Source organism: Mus caroli, chromosome 14 (assembly GCF_900094665.2).
Source record: "Mus caroli chromosome 14, CAROLI_EIJ_v1.1, whole genome shotgun sequence".
NCBI classification, from domain to species: domain Eukaryota; kingdom Metazoa; phylum Chordata; class Mammalia; order Rodentia; family Muridae; genus Mus; species Mus caroli.
In genome coordinates this window covers 61,358,954-61,379,519 of record NC_034583.1, presented here as the reverse complement: position 1 = coordinate 61,379,519, position 20,566 = coordinate 61,358,954, and the positions used below count along the sequence as shown (strand labels likewise).

The window sequence follows — 20,566 nt, the reverse complement described above, 5'->3', positions numbered from 1 at the left end:
CTGTCTTCAGGTTCCATCTGACCTGTGGGGGAAGGAAGAGGGAGGAAGGGCACACTGTCTTCAGGTTCCATCTGACCTGTGGGGGAAGGAAGAGGTAGGAAGGGTACACTGTCTTCAGATTCCATCTGACCTGTGGGGGAAGGAAGAGGGAGGAAGATAGATTAGTATGGGTTGGGTTTGGTTTCCTCTTCATTGAGATGGGGCTGGAGAGAAGACTCAGTGGTTAAGAGCACTGGCTGCTCTTCCAGAGGTCCCACGTCTGATTTCCAGCACCCACATCACACAGCTCACAACTGTCTAACTCCAGCTCCAGGGGATCTGGTGCCTCAGAGGGGCTGGACTCATACACTCCCACATACATATGATTAAAATTAAAATTTTGAAATGGGTTTGGAAAGATTGAATATTTTATATTTACACAGTTGTCATGTGGCATTTATATTCTTTGCTGTTCCACTTTATGTCAAATTGTATTTTAAAAGTAGTTTATTTTAAATATCCTTAGGAGGGCTGGAAAGATGGCTTACAGGTTCATATCACTGGCTGCTCTTACAGAGGACCCAAGTTTGATTCCCAGCACTCACGTAGCAGTGGTTCACAGCCAATCACAGCCCAGCTTCAGAGGATCCAGCTCCTTTTTCTGACCATTGTGGGCTCCAAGGACACCCAGAGTACACATGCATACCTCATACATACAAAATAAATGTATTTTATATACGTGTGTGTGTGTGTGTCTGGAAATTTCCTTTTCTCCTCTTTAGTATATCTATTTTTAATTTTTTTGTTTTGTTTTTTCGAGACAGGGTTTCTCCATGTAGCCCTGGCTGTCCTGGAACTTCTTCTGTAGACCAGGCTGGCCTTGAACTCAGAAATCCACCTGCCTCTTCCTCCCAAGTGCTAGGATTAAAGGCGTGCACCACCACTGCCCAGCTTTATTTTAAATTTTTGTACAAGAGTTAAAGGATTTTCTTTTTTTTTTAATTTTATTTATTTTATTATATATAAGTACACTGTAGCTATCTTCAGACACACCAGATGAGGGCATCAGATTTCATTTCAGGTGGTTGTGAGCCACTATGTGGTTGCTGGGATTTGAACTCATGACCTCTGGAAGAGTAGTCAGTGCTCTTAACCACTGAGCCATCTCTCTAGCCCCAGGATTTTCTTTTACTATAATAAATGACTTTGGAGCTGCCTAAAGCTTAGGGTTCTGTGGCCATCACTAGTTGTCTCCTCTCCTTGTAGACCTACATGCTTCACTCTGTCTGTCTGAGCACGGCCTGTAGTTTTCTACACATGTGTATTTCACATTTGTGTTTATAGTTTTTGCTGTTGTCGTTTTGTTTTCAGATAGACTCTTAGGTAGATAGTTGGCTTTGTACTTGCTACATATGCCAGGTTGGCTTCAAACTTGAGGTGATCCTCCTGCCCCTGTCTCCTGCCTCTGCTTTCCAAGTGCTGAGATTACAAGCATGTCTGTACGGTTGTACGTGGTCTTTTTATCTTGTTTATGTGAATTATTTTATCTTACTCAACTAGAATGTAAAGAGGCTCCTGTGTTAATCTTATATATGCCGCATGCTACCACACAGTGAGATAGATAGTAGTAGATAAATATTTACTTAACTATAATGTAATTATTTCTTTGGTTAGTATTTTTCCCTTGGCATTTTAGAATTTTTACTTTAAAAACCTCTCTAGCTCATTGTCTACCAAAGATTCCAGAGCTTCACTTTAAACAAATATCACTGTTACTGAGAAGTCTAGTCTGGGTACAGACACATAGATTCATTAGGTATGTAGTGTTTATGTTAGTAAATCTTGCCAGCCTTTTAACAGGATGATACTGATGACTGGACTTGAACTGTTAATCTCCCGCCTGCTGTAGGAGATAGAGACTTCGATGTCTAAGCTTCATAAAGAAACGGGGTGTGTGACCTTGCACACCAGCCGTCCATAGCTCTTCTTAGTAAGGAAGCAGGTGATGGTAGTTGTGGCTAGAGCATTTCCTCAGTGCTTGTTGCATTTTTGTTGGTTTGTTTTGAGACAGAGTCCCACGTAGCCCAGGGTAACCTCTAGCTGTGTAGCTGAGGTGGTTGAGCCAATCCTTCCACTCTTAACCATGCCTGATTAAGTTTGTTGCTTTTAAATAAAATCAAGGAGGTCAGCAATCTGAGTCTGGAAGTGAGTGACAGAAGAATAAAATGCCCCGCCGCTTCAGGGAAGAGGGCAGTGGGCTTGGGGCCTGTTGCACATAACCAACATTGACACCATAAAGGTGTCATGTGGTTTAGTATTTTTATCTTGGCTCTTGGTTCTCTCTTTCAGACTAGAGCTTCAAGTTTCTTACAATATTTTAGTGCAACTCAGGGGTGAAGTGTGTTAAAAATAACTTGATAATAGTTGATATCCTGGACTTTTGTTTCAGTCTCTGAAGAATTGGATGCAAGTCAGGTTTATGATGTCTAACCCTTCCCTCTTAATGTATTGTGTATGCTTCCTTTTTTTTTTTTTTTTTTTGGTTTTTCGAGACAGGGTTTCTCTGTGTAGCCCTGGCTGTCCTGGCACTCACTTTGTAGACCAGGCTGGCCTTGAACTCAGAAATCCGCCTGCCTCTGCCTCCCGAGTGCTGGGATTAAAGGCGTGCGCCACCACGCCCGGCTTGTGCTTCTTTTAAGACTAGAATTCTTGGAGGTTTATCTAGAACTGTGTCAAATCCCGTTTCTTTTGATAACTGCATCTTGCATCTGTTCTGTCTGCATAGTTACTGCTTACCTCAAACTTGCTGATTGATCTCTCTGGTTATCTTCATTCCAGCCCACAGCAGAATGCTCTGATTTGTGTATTAGGAAGAAGGGATCTGGGAGATGGCTCAGTGGGCAAAGTGCTTGCTATGCAAGCATGAGGGCCAGAGTTTGATCCTAGCACTCCTGTGGTACCTCGTGCCTGTACTTCCAGTGCTGAGGAGGTGAAGGCTGGTGGGTCCCTGGCATACATGCACACACCCAAGGAAGCCAGAAGAGGGTGCTGGGTCCTTTGGAACCTCCCTATTTGGGTACTGGGAACCAAACTCTGGTCTTCTGAAAGTGTTCATAACTACTGAATCATCTCTCCATCCCTATCTGTTCATTTATTTTTTTTAAGACAGGGTCAGACTTGGAGACAGACTTGCTGTTTAGTCCAGGCTGGCCTTAAACTTTCTCATTCATTCTGCCTCTACCTCAGCCTTCCCAGTGCCAGAGTTACAGTGTATGTCACCATTCCTGACTAGGAGAATTTGGGGTGATGGGAATGCTTCATATATTGATTTTATACACACACACACACGTATGTATGCATGTATGTATATACACATATACATATATACACACATACATACATAAATACATACATATATACACATATATATGTGTGTGTGTGTGTGTGTGTAAAAATTAGGCCAGACACAACAGTGGGTAGCAGATAGCTTAAACATCAATAAATTCATCTTTAAAATGTGGTTGTGGAGGCTATACAATAAAGTTAATGCAGATTTCATGCAAATGACTTACTTTGGTTAAAATGAGATTATGGAATTGATAGGCTACTGAGAAATTTAACTGAAAATCTGAAAGAAAAGGACAAACAGCCCCTTGGTAAGTGAGATTAATAGTTTGTTTTAGAAAGATAAGATGTACTTTTAAATATTGTCTAGGTTGAAATGCCTTCTTTTAAAAGGTATGCTTAGGGAGAGCACTTGTAATGTGTATGATGGGGTTCCAGATAGCTTTAATATGTGAGTTTATTTTTAGTCATCTATATTTAAAGAACTGTAAAATTAGCCATATGCATGAAAAGTAGGTAAAAGATACCAAAGTCCTCACTGATGATTCATGAATGAGCAGAGTAGACTGGCCAGTAAATACAAGCTTACAGCTTGCAGGTACATTATTTCTTTATTAGCAAAGCAAATCAGCAGGGAGCCTTTTAATATTTCACAGCAGCAGACTACCTAGGTGATCCTGGCTCTGTAAATTATATTGTTATCAGTATTTATTTGTATAAGAAAATTTGAGAAGCTTGCTACTAAATTAAAATATCTACAGTATAACTGACTGTAAAAACTGTATTTCAGCAACACAGGTAATTATGTTTATTTTATTAGGTTACCAGTGGTCATTTTAATTGGGAGGCTTCTAAGAGATTTGTGTATTTTTTTTTTTTGCTCCTTAATTTTAAAAAATAGTTTTCTATTCTCTATACTGTGTGTGTGTGTGTGTGTGTGTGTGTGTGCTTTGCGTGGTGGTGGGATCAAATGCAGAGCCTTGAATATGCTAAGCATGAGTTCTACCACTGAGCTGTATCCCTAGCCCAATATATAATATCTGTGATTTTAAGAATTCTTTAGGGGCTAGAGAGATGGCTCAATAGTTAAAATCTCTTACTGTTCATGCATGTATACACACACAGCGTTGTTGTTGTTGTTGTTGTTTTGAGGCAGCATCTCTTTATATAACCCTGGCTATCTTGCCTCTGGTGCAGGGATTAAAGGTGTGTGCTACCACCTAGAGCTTTAGTTTTCCTTTTGAAACAGAATCTTTCAATAGCCTTGAGCTCACCAAGCAGGTTATGCAAACAGGACAGTATGCTCTGGAACCCTATCTCTGCCTCTAAGGCACTAGGATTATGTGTGCCAACCTTTTTTATATGGGTTCTAAGAATTGAACTTGAGACCTTGTGCTTGAAAGGCACTGAACCATCTCACTAGCCTTGTGGTTTGCTTCAGTAAGTTAAAGAGCTCAAGCTCACTACCACCTTGAACTGCTTTATAATTTTCTAGTCTTACAGAAATTGTGAATTTTCCTATCTTCTGACATCTGTCAATACTCTCATTCATAGGTAAATTCCAACTGAATTGAATATTAATAGTATTACTGTTCATTGACAAGCTTACAATAGAGTGAAACACAAGTCTAAAGTAATGTCATTTTGACTTAATAATGACTATATTATATAATTTTAAAAGGTATTTAGCAAGAATTCATATCCCTTTCATCAATAGCTTCCTTAAAATATAAAGCCCACCACTGAAGAACACCAGGAACATAGTATAGTGAAAAATAAACTTTATTTAGCTTATTGTAAAAGGTATTTTCACCCCCTAAAAGCTGTGAGCGTGTCGAAAGGAGTCAGAAAGTCTGCAGAAGGTATACAGGAGCTGAGGTCAGGTTAGTAGTCTGCTCAGGGTGCTTCCAATCTAATTCGAATGGTTTTGCTGAGTGGTTTTGCTGTAATTCTGCACAGGCTCCCTTGAAGTTGTAGATCAGTTTTTGGACTGGGATACTGAATGTCTGGGGCCCTCAAAAAGCAGTGCTTGAGCTTGGGTGACCTGGACTGTACAGTGGTGTTTGCTTTGGTTCAGTTTCTCTGCTTGCAAGTCAGTGGTTTGTGGCTTCTGTTTTCTTTCTCTGTCTCCACCTCTGATCATTCTTTAGTTAAACCAGGGTATTTACCACTTAAGGGAGGTAAACCAACGAGATTTTAATAGGTTGTAAATGCTTATCAAGCCATTTGTGATAGATATTTTGACCTCAAGCACTGGCCTATTTCCTGGATGGTGATTTGTTCTGCCATCTGGTTGACAGAGGCAGCACAGTGGCATTGAGGGATCTGGAGATGACACACTGGGTTATCCCATACAGAATTTGTATTTAGTTTGAAATAATGTTCCATATATGTCCTAATCAGTTTGGATCTTCCTTTTTATTTGTTCATCTGCTTGTTTTGTTTAGGGAAAAATATTACGTGTGTGTGCTCATGATGTGTGTGTGTGTGTGTGTGTGTATGCATAGGCACACCTGGGTGCCTGATGTGTGGGGCATGATGTGTGTGCATGCTTTATGTATGCATGCATGGGTGTGGGACATTCATGTGGAAGTCAGAGGACAACTGTGTGGAGGCGGGGCTCTTCCACCTTCAAGTGTGTTCCTGAGATAGAGCTCTGGTCACCAAGCAGGAACATGAAGCGCCTTTACCTGCTGAGACATCTTACCAGTCCACAATTGCTTACAATTTGATTGTCATTGTTTACCTTTACAAGTGTCTGAATAATAATTCTAGTATTTAGTGATGGTCAAGGGTAAAGGTCTTTGTAGTACTAACAATAAAGGAAGGGTGGGAGCCTCTTGACATTCTAGAATCTTGACCCATAGGGACGAGAACAAGATAGACAAGAGATTTACTTTTTTTGCTTGCTCAGTTATCTTTCTCTCAAACTCTTAAAAAAGAAAAAAAAAGGTTAGACTTATTTCACATGTTTCAGGCAGAGAGATTCAGAGGAAAGTGGGTATTGTCTGAGAAGGAAGCAGTTATAGGCAGGCACTCATCATGTACTGCTGCTAGGATAATAACAGTTGTCAGGTTTTAGGTAGACATTTGCCACCTGGGCAGCAGCAGGAGAGTGTGTAAACAGAGTTGTTAGACGTTGCACCGCTCTAGTGTTAAGTTGACTCCAGTGCCTACAGTTGCCGTTGACTTAATGTGTTAGAGGGAGGGTCTTGTCTTAGACATGAAGCTGAAGGCTTTGCTTTGGGTTTTGATCACCTGTGATGTATGTTGTGGGTTGTTGTGCTTACTTTGTTTTATGAATCATCGTGCAGACAAGTTGTGGTTTCTCTTTTAATTTTTTGAAAAAAAAAAAATTGATGATTTACATCGTATGTGCTTTGGTGTTTTGCCTGCATGTGTATGGGTGTCAGGCCCCTGGAGCTGAGGTGACAGATAGTTTTGAGGTGCTATGTGAGTTCTGGGAATTGAACCCATTTCCTCTGAAGAGCAGCCAGTGGTCTTAACCTTTGAGCCACCTCTCCAGCCCTTAAAGATGTATTTTATTTTATGAGTATAAGTATTTTGCCTGAATGGATGCACAATACACATGCACCACATGCATGCCTAGTGCAATGGGTCCCCTGGAGCTAGAGCTACAGACAGTTGTGAGGAGCCATGTGGGTGCTGGGAATTGAATCCAGGTCCCCTAGGGAAGCAGCCAACACTCTTAACCATTGAGTTATCTCTCCAGCCTCTCTCTTTTAATTTTAAAAGACAGCCAGTGTGAGTTTCTTGTGTATTTGTGGGGTAAGGGGTTCATCTCATGGTAGAGCTATACTTCATGCTCTGTGTGACAGAAGAGTGTCTCTGTAGGCTGGCATGCCTGTGACCCTTGCATTGTGGAGGCAGAGAAGGAAACCAATGCAATGTTAAAACTAGCCTGGTCTGTGTTCTGAGTTTAGGCCATCCAGGGCTATAATATCAGGAGACTCTACTCAAAAGACAGTCAGAAAAGCAAACCACCACCAACCGATCAAACCAAACCAAACCAAAGAGTAAGTATTCGTAATTACTGAAAAGCTGGAAAAAGAACATTTTGACTTGAAGAATTAGTCAAGGGCCTGTATTAGTTTTCTCTCCTTTTTCAGATAGGGGTAGACATTAGTGGGTATTGAATTTAGAGCTTCACTTATACCCGGCAAGCACTCTACCTCTGACGGCCTTTTCACTTCCAGTAAATGGCCATAGTGCCAGCGAGGCTCCAGCTCTCACAGGCATACGCCACTCTTGGCTACGGGTGGAAGCCGCTTTACTTCCCCTTGAACCTGGGAAGCTTGAGATGCTCGAATGGTCTGAGTTGGAAGTGATGTGATGTGGCCAAGAGGCTGTTCTTTCCGGATGCTTGTCCTTGGAACTCAGTCACATGAAAGGCCACCTGCGGGTATTCTCATCTGATGACTGCCCTGGGCTGTCTGAGCTGAGGGGTTTGGGGGAAATGGAGGTGGGAGGATGGGGGGGGCAGTCCTGCTGTGCCTTCTCTGAGCTCATAGTACTGAGTCTATACATGAGAGAGCCTATACATAATTATTGTTTTAAGTCACTATGTTCAGGGTAACAAATCAAAGATTGTGGGAAAGAAATATACAAGGAGTTTAGCAGAGGGTGGTCATGCTAGAGCCTCAGCTCTTGGGAAGCTAAAACAGGATTGTCTAGCGTTCAGGGCTGGCCTAGGCTACATAGAGATGCTGTCTCAAAAGCAACAGCAATACAAGGATGTTGATAACAATATTAACTTATACCAGTAAGTAAAAATTTTAAGTAGTCTACTTAATAGTAAGAAAATAAGGGGCTGGAGAGATGGCTCAATGGTTAAGAGCACTGACTGTTCTTCCAGAAGTCCTGAGTTCAATTCCCAGGAGCCACATGGTGACTCACAACCATCTGTCATGGGATCTGATGCACTTTTCTGGTGTGTGTCTGAAGATAGCTGCAGTGTACTCATATAAATAAAAAATAAGTTCTTAAAAAAGTAAAATAAAGAAAATAAATAAACGGATACACGTTTTCCTTAAAGAAAAGATCTGTCTTCAAAAGAAAACAGTCAGTTCTGTTATAACCAATGTCAAAATGGTCCCAGTGTACACACATGTAAGTAAAGATGATTAAGAACAACAACAACAAATTGTAGGCCTGGGGAATATAGCTCATCAATAGAGGCTTCCTAGAAGGAACAAGGCCTTGGATAGAGCCCCAACATTGCCAAAATCTAAAAGTCAGCAAGATTTAAAAAAAAAAAAAGGAAGGTTCCAGGTGAGCTGGTACATAACTGTAACTGTGTAAGTATCAGTACAGCAATGCTTCAGCTGGTCTGTGAGGGGGAACACCCTCATTATGTAACTTTTAAAATCATGGCTTCAGATTGCTTAAAACCTTCCTCTTTAGACCAGTTTGATTTTGAACAACTAGAAGTATACAGATTGAGCACACAGTATTAAAGCTGCCAGCCCCTCCCCACTGCCTTCAGGCTAAGTAGTCTCTGGGCTTCTTATTTTCTCTGTCTCTGTCTCAGGCTTTTCTTTTTTAAACTTTAAATGTTGAAACTTAATCCCCAGCCCTCATGCATGCTCCGCCAGCCCTCTTGGATCATGCTATACACTTCATGAATCTTAACTGCTTTTATGATCTTATAGGGACTTAAAAGATTGGTTTTGCTAAGAAGCACCAACTCGTCACTGTAGGTGCACAGTAACTAAAAGCTGAATAAAACATTGGCATCTGTGACTTTATTTTGTCTGTCTCTTCTGTTATGTTAAACTTCAGGTCTGATTCCTGCTCAGCTGCACATAGACATATTAATTACTTAAGGAGTGTCCATCTAAAAACTGCTAATATAAAATTTGTTAGCCTTAAATTTGCCTAACCTGTCTGTAAAATACAAGAACGAAGACACAGGAATCTAAGGTACTTTTTTTAAGTTCCAGAATTTTGTAGGCAGATCACACAGTGATGTTACTACTCTGCCAAGGAGGAGCAATTATCCCATGAAGGAAACTAAGGCAGATTCCTTATGCAAAAATAATCTCTTGATGAGAATTCTATCACCCTCCTCAAGCAGTAAAGACTCTTATGTAGCCAGCAGGACCTTGCAGGATCAACCAAAATAATGGTCAACTTGACCATCCTGGTCAAGGTTAGCTGTTTATCAGTCAGGCAAACACACCAGCTGTGCAACACCATCCCTTCTCCTCATTTCTCTAAGACTCAGAGTTCCTTCCAGAAACTCAAAAGCAGATCTTAGGTTACCAGACTTTTCTGTACTTCCTAGTTCAGCCTTGATTTGTCTCTTCAATTGACATTGGAGACAGGTGACCAAACCTAGTCTATTGTGAACCTTCAGGTCAGGGATTTTGTCCTAAACTCCTACAAAAATCTTGCACATCAGCTTTCTATTTAAATATAGACCTTTTACTACATCATCATCATCATCATTTTCTTATGTTAAAACACATCTCTCACTTCAAAGGAAATAAGAGCCATATATGAGTGACCATGGTCTTTGCTGTGACCTGACATTTGACAAATAGCAACTGAAGAAGGAATTGTTTGTTTTGGTTCCTAGGTTGAGGTTGTAGTATATAATGGTAGGGAAGCAAGAGTGGCTCCAGCTGCTGTGGCCCTGGGTGCCAGCCCACACGATCCCCTCACTCTTGAACTTTGCTTAGCTGTAAAACCATCACCACGTGGACAGTTGTGCTGGCAACTCAAGATAAGGCTTGGGTCCCTTCTGCAGATATCGTAGCCTCTGTGCCCGTGGTATCTGAACTGGGAAACACTTTCTCTAGGTGGTTGATTTTTGAGTGTGGAACCCCTTCAGCTGCATTCTTTCTTCAGCCCCTTCTTTCAAAAGATTTTCTACTTTAATAAACTGGGGCTATTGAGTCCATTTCCTGTTGGCCCAGTACAAATGGGAGGGTCTTCTTTAGTGATGCTAATCTCATACAGTAGAGAAATAGGGTAATAGCCCCACTTCTCAGTACCAATTTTCATATAGTCAGGGTTTTATAGAAGAAGCAAACCAATAAATGTGCATATTTCTGTTATAAAAGGAGATGTATTAGGTTGACACATGTAACAGGGCCCAGTGGTGACCGTCTGTATGGTGGAGAGCCAAGAACCCTCTAGTTGCTCTGTCCATGAAGCTAGATGCTTTACATAGTACCAATCTGGCACTGAGGCCTGGAGCGCCTGAGAAGAGGCAGTGCTAGGAAGCTGAAGTAGCAAAAGATGCCCCTGCTGAGAAGTCATGAGGGAGGCTGCAGGTGCACACTACCTTTCCCTTGGACCCCTTTATTCTGGATTTCCTGTTGGAGAGTGCCCACTGACTTTGAGAATAGGTTTTATCCCCTCAGTAAGGGCCCTCTGGAAGCACCTTCACAGACATACTGAAAGGTCTGTCTTTCTGGGTGTTTTTAAAGTCTTCAGATTGCCGAGATGAATAACTCTACACTCCAATAACATTTCAGCATGGAAGAGGTTATGTGGACTTTTTATAGTTGCAGGAGGATCAAGATATGGAGCCGGGCGGTGGTGGCGCACGCCTTTAATCCTAGCACTCGGGAGGCAGAGGCAGGCGGATTTCTGAGTTCGAGGCCAGCCTGGTTTACAGAGTGAGTTCCAGGACAGCCAGGGCTATCCAGAAAAACCCTGTCTCGAAAACCAAAAAAAAGAAAAAAAAAAACAGATATCGAGTTATCAGGTTACAACAAAGTTAATAAGTCTTAGATGCTATATGAATGAGATTCTTAGCTTTGGGGTTGGTGGAATGTAGCAGCCTGCTAAATTAATTCATTTCAAAGGTTTGCCTCATAGTTGAGAGTTATGAGAGGTCAAGCATTGAAGTGGATATTAATGGCTTCAGGGTCCTATGTTGTCCAGTTTGCCCTTCCACTATCTTTGTGTCTGAGGATGACCTGGAATGTCTGTTCCAGCTGCCTCTACATTCCAGGTGATGATGGGATTCGAAGTGGGAGCCACCAAGCCTGCTTTGTGTGATACTGGGGGTTGAACCCAGGGCTTCGTCTATTCAAGGGAAGTACTCTACCAACTGAGCTCCTTCTTCAGCCAGCTGTTTCACTTAGACAGATGTATTTGTTGCATTCATTTCTTCATCTATTCATTCAGTGGATGTGTATGGATGTAGTCATGAATGTACAGACAACCACATGACTTGAACTGTGACCATTTTAAAATTAGAATGATCAATTCTGCTACACAGCTTCTTAGACTTTTTCACATTCTAAGACTGTGCAGTTATGATTGCTTATTAGGCTTAGTTTATTTTAAGAAGTGTGACTGTGCTTAAATGTTATCGGTACATTTAAATATTTGAAATTATGTTTCTCTTCCTAGCTGTCCCCTTTCCTCCAACCCGGCGGCTAACTTTGAAGGAAGTTTTTGAGAATGGGAAACCTAAAATGGATCTTTTGAAAAACCATTTAGTAAAAGAAGGTCGGGTGGAAGAGGAGGTGGCCTTAAAGATCATCAATGATGGGGCTGCCATCCTGAAGCAGGAGAAGACCATGATAGAGGTGGAGGCTCCGATCACAGGTATGAAACACATGTGTATGAAATGCACACGTGTGCGTGGCAGCCCTTAGGTTTGTGATAGTTTGAGAAATGATTACCAAAGGCCAACTGAAATGAGTGTGATAAATATTTCTCTAATTTTGAAGCAATCTAGGGATTTTGACTTTTGTTCCTTAAAAAACAACATTAGGGTCTGAAACTTGGTGGCTAAGAGCACATCCTGTCTTGTAGAAGACTGGAGTTTGGTTCCAAGTATCCATATTACATGGTTCAGAGCCACTGTAACTCCCAGCTGTAGGGAGAATCCCACACCTCTGGCCTCTATGGACACTTGCACTCAGCTACACACACCCCTCTCCCCAGACAGATGCACACATACACACAAAATTAAAAATAAATCTTTTTTAAAAGAAGCATACTCTTAACTGCTTCATATTGACAATAGGGGTATTGAGTTCTGATTGAGTAGCTAAGTATACAGAAGAGCAGTGAAAAGCAAAGTGATTAAACTGAAGTCCTGTTGCCCTGATGCTTCTTCCTAACGCACAGTTTCCACCTCATGTCTTTCTTGCCTAGTGTGTGGTGATGTTCATGGACAATTCTTTGACCTGATGAAGTTGTTTGAAGTTGGGGGATCACCTAATAATACTCGCTACCTCTTCCTGGGTGACTATGTGGACAGAGGCTATTTCAGTATAGAGGTAAAATTAACATGGCTGTACTGCCCCTATTGTATGATCTTCTAACAGATCTGCTCTCCATTCCTTAGTAGAAAAGATTAAGATATGAATGCTGATAGAATTTATCCACTTTATTACCTTTGACATTCAACTAATAGAGAAATGCTTTATTTTTTCAAAAAAATCTATCCTTTTAACCTGTAGAAAACCTGTTATATGGAAGGCTAATTAAGCTAATTTTGAAAATAGATATTTGCTAAGGTTTTCTCCTTAAAGATAACTGTCTAGGGTATAGAGACATACATAGCTTTTCATTCTAAACAATGTCTGAGCTAAGTACCTTAATACTGCAGCCAACGCTTAGGTTAACTTCCTGTGGGAACTAGGCACTGCTGGCTGAGCTACTGCAGGAGGGACTCTGGTCCCGTTGCACATGGCTGGCATTAATGTTCACTAGAAGGCAAAAGATGAAGTGAAGCCAATAAAAACTGACAGTTTACCTTTATGTTTTAAGAATTAAATGATGGAACATGAGTAGGATTAAAAACAGGTATGTGCTTTTGTGGGTGAACATAAAATGATTTTAGGGCCCAATACAAAGGCTTGAGGACCATGTAATTATAGCACATCTGTGTTTACGATGTGCTTCACAAATAAAAGATCCTGTGTGAAGAAGTCTTCATAATCAAGTTTGTAATATGCCCTAGAAAGAATAGGGGGTGACAAATTCTGTAGTGCTTTAGTGCTTTACACTGTGTGCTCTTCATAGTGTGGGGATTTCACTGTATTGGCTGCTCCTGGTAGAGAAAGGTCTCCTCCTCTTTCTCCTCTTCCTCCTCATCCTCCTCTTCTTCCTCCCCCTCCTCCTCATCCTCCTCTTCTTCTTCCTCTTCCTCTTCTTCCTCCTCTTCCTCGTCCTCCTTCTCCTTTTCCTTCTATTGTTTTTAAATGTAACTCAACTGTCTGACTCAGTTTTCAAAGAAGAGTCAGTTCTGAAGACCCCAGAAGAATGAACAACAACATATTTTTATTTTACTCTTCAGTTAAGTAGCAGTATAGGGAGCTAGAGTGTAAGTCAGTGCCAGAGTTCTTGTCTAGCATGCCAAGCCCTGATGTTAACTCCTCACTCTGAAAAAACGGTGTGTGTGTGTGTGTGTGTGTGTGTGTGTGTGTGTGTATAGAGTAGGCATTCTAAGTCAGAAAAGTTGAGTTTTATCTGTTACTACCCCAGACTCATTAGTGCCAGATTGAGAAGGACACGGGATACTGCTATAGACTATGACATTTCCCTGCTGAGCCTTGTCCTGCTGCTCATGCTCACAGTGAGCTCCCATGGATAGCCTCTGGGCAGGGACTGGGATGGGTGGAAGGCACGCCTTGAGATGTGTCACTGAAGACCTTGCCTATTGCAGTCACGAATTGACTGCAGGGCTGTGCACTTCAGTAGATAGTGCTAATGGGTGGGTGTTTAAAAGTCAGAAGATAAAGAATAAAGAGTGTTTTCAATTATCTATTCATTGTTTTACTTAATTAAATATATTTTTGTTGTTTTGGGCTTTCTCCTCCTCCTCCTCCTTTTTTTCTTCTTCCTCTTCTTCCTCCCCCTCTTCTTCCTCTTCCTCCTTCTTTGTATTATTATTATTATTTCTTTTTTTTAAAGATGTATTTATTTATATGAGTACACTGTAGCTGTCTTCAGACACACCAGAAGAAGGTATCTCATTACAGATGATTGTGAGCCACCATATGGTGGCTGGGAATTGAACTCAGAACCTCTGGAAGAGCAGTCAGTACTCTTTAACTGCTGAGCCATCTCTCCAGCCCTATTATTATCCCTTTACATCCTGACCACAGTTTCCCCTCCTTCCTCTCCTTCCAATCCCTTCGTTTTTGTTTTTGTCTAAGTATTTCCTTTGGTTTAGGTTGGCCTCAGAGTTGCTGTATATCTGAGGATGACCTTAGTAAACTTCCGATCCTCTTGTGTCCATGCTTCCATGATCCTTACATAGTGCTGAAAATTGAACCCAGGATTTTGTGCATGCTAGGGAGATACTCCACCAACTGAGCTAATCCCTAGCCCCAGGGACAATGTATTAAACATACACTTTAGTGCTGGAGAGATAGCTCAGCAGTTAAGAACACAGCCTGCTTTTGCATAGGACCTGGGTTCAATCCCTAGCACCCATATCTTCAAATGGCTCACAACCATCTTTAATTCTTGGTCCAGATGATTCTGGCCTCTGTGGGCATATGGTCTCATGTGCACACAAGAACAAATATACAGAATCTTTAAAAATACAATCTTAAAACAAATAGGACAAAATATTTTCTAATTATTATGACTTACCGTTAATTAAAAATGGGACTTTATAAAGCTTTAATTTTAATTTTATTTACTTTAAGTGGTAGGGATTGTCCCAGTGTGAAATCTACCACTGAGCACTATCCCCAGGCTTGGATTTTTGTTTTATTTTGGAGGCAGATGTCTTTGTGTTCCCCAAGTTGGTTAGTTGATCTGTCTTTCCTTCCCCCCATCCTTACCCCACCCCCTCTCCATGGTTTTTCTCTGTAGCCCAGACTGGCCTGGAACTTGGTTGGTCATGAATTTCTGCTCCAGTCTCCCAAATAGCTGAAACTACAGTCATATGCCCTCCTCTAGCTCTAGTTCCTGGTTTTTAAATAGTTTCAATTCATTGACTCACATTCTAAAATCCACAGTGAGTTTTGTACCTCTATGCTATTTCCAGGAAATTTCATGTTACATGGTTTTCCCTCCTTTATTAGTATATTCCTGAGTAACAACTTTATAGCAGGCTGTAGAATCCACTCTAGAATGAGATTCAGGTAGAGGTAACTCAGCAGTAGAACACTTGCCTAGAGTTCCATCCCCACTTACACACAAAGAGAGCAAGATTCGTGTTCCCTGGAGGAGCTAGCAGTCCTATAGTACAGGCTCTCCTTTCAGCGGGTCTTCTAGTATAATAGACGTCTTCCTATAATCAGCAGTAGGAATCTTCATATTAAGACCTTTCCCAGGAGGCTAGTGGATGGCCAGTGGAGAAAAGCATGTACTGTTCTTGCCCAGGACCCAAGTCTGCTTCTTAGCACAGATATCAGGCAGCTCACAACTGCCTATAACTCTAGCTCCAAGGGATCCAAATAAGTCTCCTTTGGGCACTTGCCCTCATGTGCACATACTTAAAAACACAGGCATATACATACACACATAATTAAAAATAAATCTTAAAGACCTAGCCAAGTCTTCTAATATATAGTAGGCATTCAATTTTAATGAATATTAATGTAATTTAATTGTAGTTTGCATTTGACTTTGTTATTATTTTTTTTTACTTGATTGGTTTTTCTAAAATATAACAAATGGATTGAAGGTTTTAGATAACAGCGGTGGTCTAATTGTTTTCTTTTTAAGATTTTCACTTATTTTTATGGGATAAATGTTTTCCTGAATGTATTCAAGTGCATGCCTGCTGTCCAAGAAGGACAGAAGACAGCACCAGATCCCTGGAACTGGAGTTACAGGGGCATGGGACCCTCCATGTGTGGGAACCAAGTTCAGGTTCTCTGCAAGAGCAATAAATGCTTTTCACTGCTGAGTGGTCTCCAGCTACCACTCCTCCCAGGTTTTTGAGATAGCATCTTATTTAGCCAGACCTGAAGCTTGCTAACTAAGGCTGACCTTGGACTCCTTAAGTGCCTGTCTCCACTCCCAGGTGCTGGCTGACATCGTAAGCATAAACCACCACGTCCAGAGTATGTTTAGCTTTTGGATGCAATCATTTTTATTATTTTCAAGTTTTTAATTTGTGCGGGGTGGTGGGGGGGAGGAAGAGGGGAAGGGAAGGAACTCGGGAGGGAGGGAGAGAGAGAGAGAGAGAGAGTCCATTTATGCAATGCATTCTCTTGGAGCTCGATTACAACAGTTTTGAGCTGCAGATGGCTGAGTTGGGCAGTAAGCTCAGGTCCTCTGGAAGAACAGCAAGCACTCTGAGCGCCTCTCCAGCCCCTGTCTTTTTCTATTTTCCCCTCTGGTCCCCCCACGCCATCGCTACATACTGTACTCCTGAACTATTCCCTTACCCTGTCTTTTTGTTGTTCTTTTAATTTTTTTCTTATATGTATTTTTTTAATACTGTAAGTCCTTTTTAGATTTAATCATTTATTTTATGGGTATGGGTGTTTTACCTGCATGTATGTCTGTGCACCATGTGTCTGCACACAGAGGCCAGAAGAGGGCGTCAGATCTCCTGGGATGGGAACTACCTGTGATTGTCAGCCACCACATGGAATCTGGGACCTGAATCTGCTCACCTACAACAGAAGGACTGCTAAGCTGTCCTCCTAGCCCCTTGTATGCATTTTTAAAAAGAAAATTAGCACAATAATGGATATTCCTTCTATGATTCTTTTCCATTCAACATCATATTAAAAACATTTTTGTCATTAATTTTTCTATGATGATACATTAGTGGCATAAAGTCCATGGCTTGCTTTACCGTTCCTTTAGTGTTGGGTAAATAGGCTTATAGAAGGTTGCTCACTGCCTTTCCCCCTCCTCCCTCAGGAACAAAACCCCTGTTTTGTTCCAAAAAGTAGGGCTCTGGTGGCAAGGGGAACTTTCAGACTCAAGAAAGGAAGCCTTTTATCCCAGGCCAGGGAATAATTTCTGATTGTTCTGACCTTGTTAAAGTAAATCCTGCCACTTGTGATCAGCCTCAGGATAAGCACAGGCTCATTCTGCCTGGTGATGCAGAAGACAGTTCTCTGGTGCTATTCTTGGCTTTTGTGTGCTTGTCTGCCCTATGGACAGCTTCCTATGTGAAAAGACTCTTGGGAAGAAAGGTAAAGCTTTGGGCTTTGCCTTATTGTGTTTGATGCAGAATCTCACAAAGCCCAAACTGGCCCTGAGTTCATTGCATAGCAAAGGGTGACTCTGAACACCTACCTTTGTCTTCCCCAGGCAGCCGGTGCAGCCTAAAGCTTTTGGACATCTATTCCACCCTGTCAGTTAAATGTGGATGGGTGTCCCAAGGCAGCCATTTTATGGCTGTGAGGACTGTCCTGTGAATCACAGAGGAATGAGTAGCAAGAGCGGGCCTGGTTTCTGTGACAGTGTTGAGGCCATCACTGAACATCTGTGTCTCCACCTCTTATTTAATTAGAATGCTAATTGGCTTTGTGGCTGTGTCTTAGATTTTAATTTTTAAATTATATTTTCTGTGTGTGTGTGTGTTTATATGCATGTCTATAGAAGTCAAAGGACAACTTATAGGAGCCAGTTGTCTTCACTATGTGGGTCCTAAGAGTTGAACTCAGGTTGTTGGGCTAGCAGTAAATTCCATAACCCACTGAGTTATCTCTCAGGCCCAGCTAATTAGATTTTGTATCACTATACTGAAAATGGCACAAACTTATTTTCCATTTTTTGCTCTGTACATTGCTGAAGTTAGTGTCTTGTAGAATATTCCTTGAATTTACAAAGATATTTTACTGTATGGGGTGGATGGGGTGGGTGTATATGCTGCAGTGTTCAGAGGTCAGAGGACACCTTTGTGCAGTTTGTTGTGACTTTCCACCTTTATGTGAGTGCTCTGATTGAACTAAGGCTCACAAAGCAAGCCCTTTACCTACTGGTCATCTCATCCAAATACATCGTTAATGGCATGACAGACTTTAAATCAGATTCTTAAATGTAAGTTCTTGATTTTCTACTGAGAATCTTGTATGCTAGTTTCTATATAATTTGTTTACCATCTATGAAATTGAAATCAGTAAGGGATAAAGGGAGATAGGAACAACTAATTTAGATGGATCACTCAGGGCAGGCCTTTCAGAGATGAGGATATTTGGGTAGAAACGGGAATGACCTTCAAGAGAAAGCACAGCTGAGTGGGAGTCCCTTGTGCACAGAGGGCACAGAGAATGAAAGCTCAGTGACAGGGACAGCCCAGACAGTAGCAAGGCTGGGCGGACGGGGTGGGGCTGAACCACAGAGAGGGAGGAAGAGCTGCTGCAAGCAGACAGACAGACTGACAGGCAGACCTTGCAAACCATAGTCAGGGAGTTTAGATTTGTTCTGGGTGTGATATGAAGCACCTACATTGTTATTTTAATTGCTATTTTTTTCTGATTTGGGAGGCTTTGGGAGGAGTAGCACTGCCATATTTGTGTCTTACAACAATTACTCTGACTGTTAATGTAATCTGGGACTGCTGGAGCCTAAAGACAGGCACAGAAACCCCAATTAGGAAGATTATCTAGTATATATATATTATCTGGTATATGTCAAGTCCTTGGATCTAAAATGCTTGAGACCAGGTGTGCTTCTCCAGAGGTTTTCAAGTATTGAAGCATTTGCATAGATTTTGCCAGAGGAGCATGCCTTATCCAAGAGTAAAATCTTGGAAGTGCTCCAGAGGCAAATCTTTTGGAGTATCGAATTGGCATTCACAGAGGTTCGGATTCTGGAGTATCTCGGATTTTGGAATTTGGTAATCAGTCTGTGATATGGATAAGAGATACCAGTAACAGATTAGGATGGACAGATGGAGAGATAGACAGATACACAGACACAGACACATACAGACACGCAGTCTCTCTCCTCCTCCTCCTCCTCCTCAGATAAATCTAAAGGAGAGTACCCACCTTATCTGCACTCAAGGGTTTTCACCCTTCCTGTTTCCTCTATAGTGTCAGGCTTATTAAACTTTCCCATGTTTCTTAACTAGATAAGCATGCATTTCGTATACTCCTGACTTTATAAAGGGCAACATCCCATACTCTTTTCTATACTCTTTTTTCATCTAACTCAAAATGACTCTGAAACAGTTTACATGGTTCTTTCTCATTCCTTGCTATAGTGTCGTGGCGATGCTTAGCATGTGTGTGTGTGTGTGTGTGTACGTACATACGTACGTACTTGTGTTCATTGTCGGTATTTTACTATGATAATGTTGTGAACTTTTGCATTGTCTTTACCATGCAATTTACGTCTTGTCTTGTCTTTTGACAAGGTTTCTCTGTGTAGCCCTGGCTGTCCTGGAACTTACTCTGTAGAGCAGTCTGGTCTTGAACTCAAAGATCCTAAGTGCTGAGATCAAAGGCATGCACACCATCCAGCTTTTTTTTTTCTTTTTAGATTTGTTTTATGTATGTGAGTATTGACCAACATGTACGTGTGCAGCCCATGTATGTGCCTGGTAGCCCAGAGGTCAGAAGAGGGCATCAGGTACCCCAGAACTGGGGCTAATAGATATTTGTAAATCACCATGTGGGTGGGTGCTGGGAACTAAGCCCAGGTCCTCTGGAAGAGCAATGAGTGCTCTCTCTTACTGCTGAGCCATCTCTCCAGCCCCAGTGCTCCTTCATTCTTACATGATAGAAACATGTCTGTCTGGATCTCTAGTCATTGAAATTTCTTACCTACAGCCAGGCATTCTTGTTAAACTTCATTTTAGCCCTCATTCGTTTGTCACTTGTTGGGTGCTATGTAAGATTAGATCTAAGTTTACTATTTTTTTGAAATGGCATCTAACCCCAGAGCTGTTTCATTAAAAAGCTCATTACCCCAGGGATCTACTCCACCCTGTTTTTATGAGTTGAGTTTTTATACTGTAGTGTAGGCAAGTCTCCAATTCAAGGCAGTTCTGCTCTAGCCTACTCGGTGCTGGGGTTCCAGGATGAGCTGCCATGCACAGCTGTTACCCGGTGATTAGAGATGCCGCCTTATTGTGTACAGATGTTCATATGAACTTGGATCTGTTTCTGGACTACTGGAAGATTGAGGCATGCGGCAGGGCACAAGGATTTTATTTTATTTATTTTATTTGAGCTGAAGTTTTATTATGTAGCCAGGTTAGTCAAGAACTTCTTTTTTTTTTTTTTTTTTTTTTTTTTTTTTTTTTTTTTTTTTTTTCCCTGGCTGTCCTGGCACTCACTTTGTAGATGTTTCATATTTTAGTTGTGCACCAGTAAGC

The 20,566-nt window shown here is 41.4% G+C and overlaps 1 protein-coding gene across 4 annotated transcripts in view; it reads left to right on the top strand.

Moving 5' to 3' along the window:
* Positions 1-20,566, top strand: part of Ppp3cc (protein phosphatase 3 catalytic subunit gamma) — a 73,325-nt gene that overhangs the window by 12,213 nt on the left and 40,546 nt on the right. For all 4 annotated transcript variants that reach the window (XM_021181837.2, XM_021181839.2, XM_021181836.1 and 1 more), the window contains exons 2-3: positions 11,716-11,913; positions 12,469-12,593. In XM_021181837.2, coding sequence (XP_021037496.1) covers positions 11,716-11,913; positions 12,469-12,593 — 323 coding nt within the window. The remainder of the gene's footprint in view (positions 1-11,715; positions 11,914-12,468; positions 12,594-20,566) is intronic.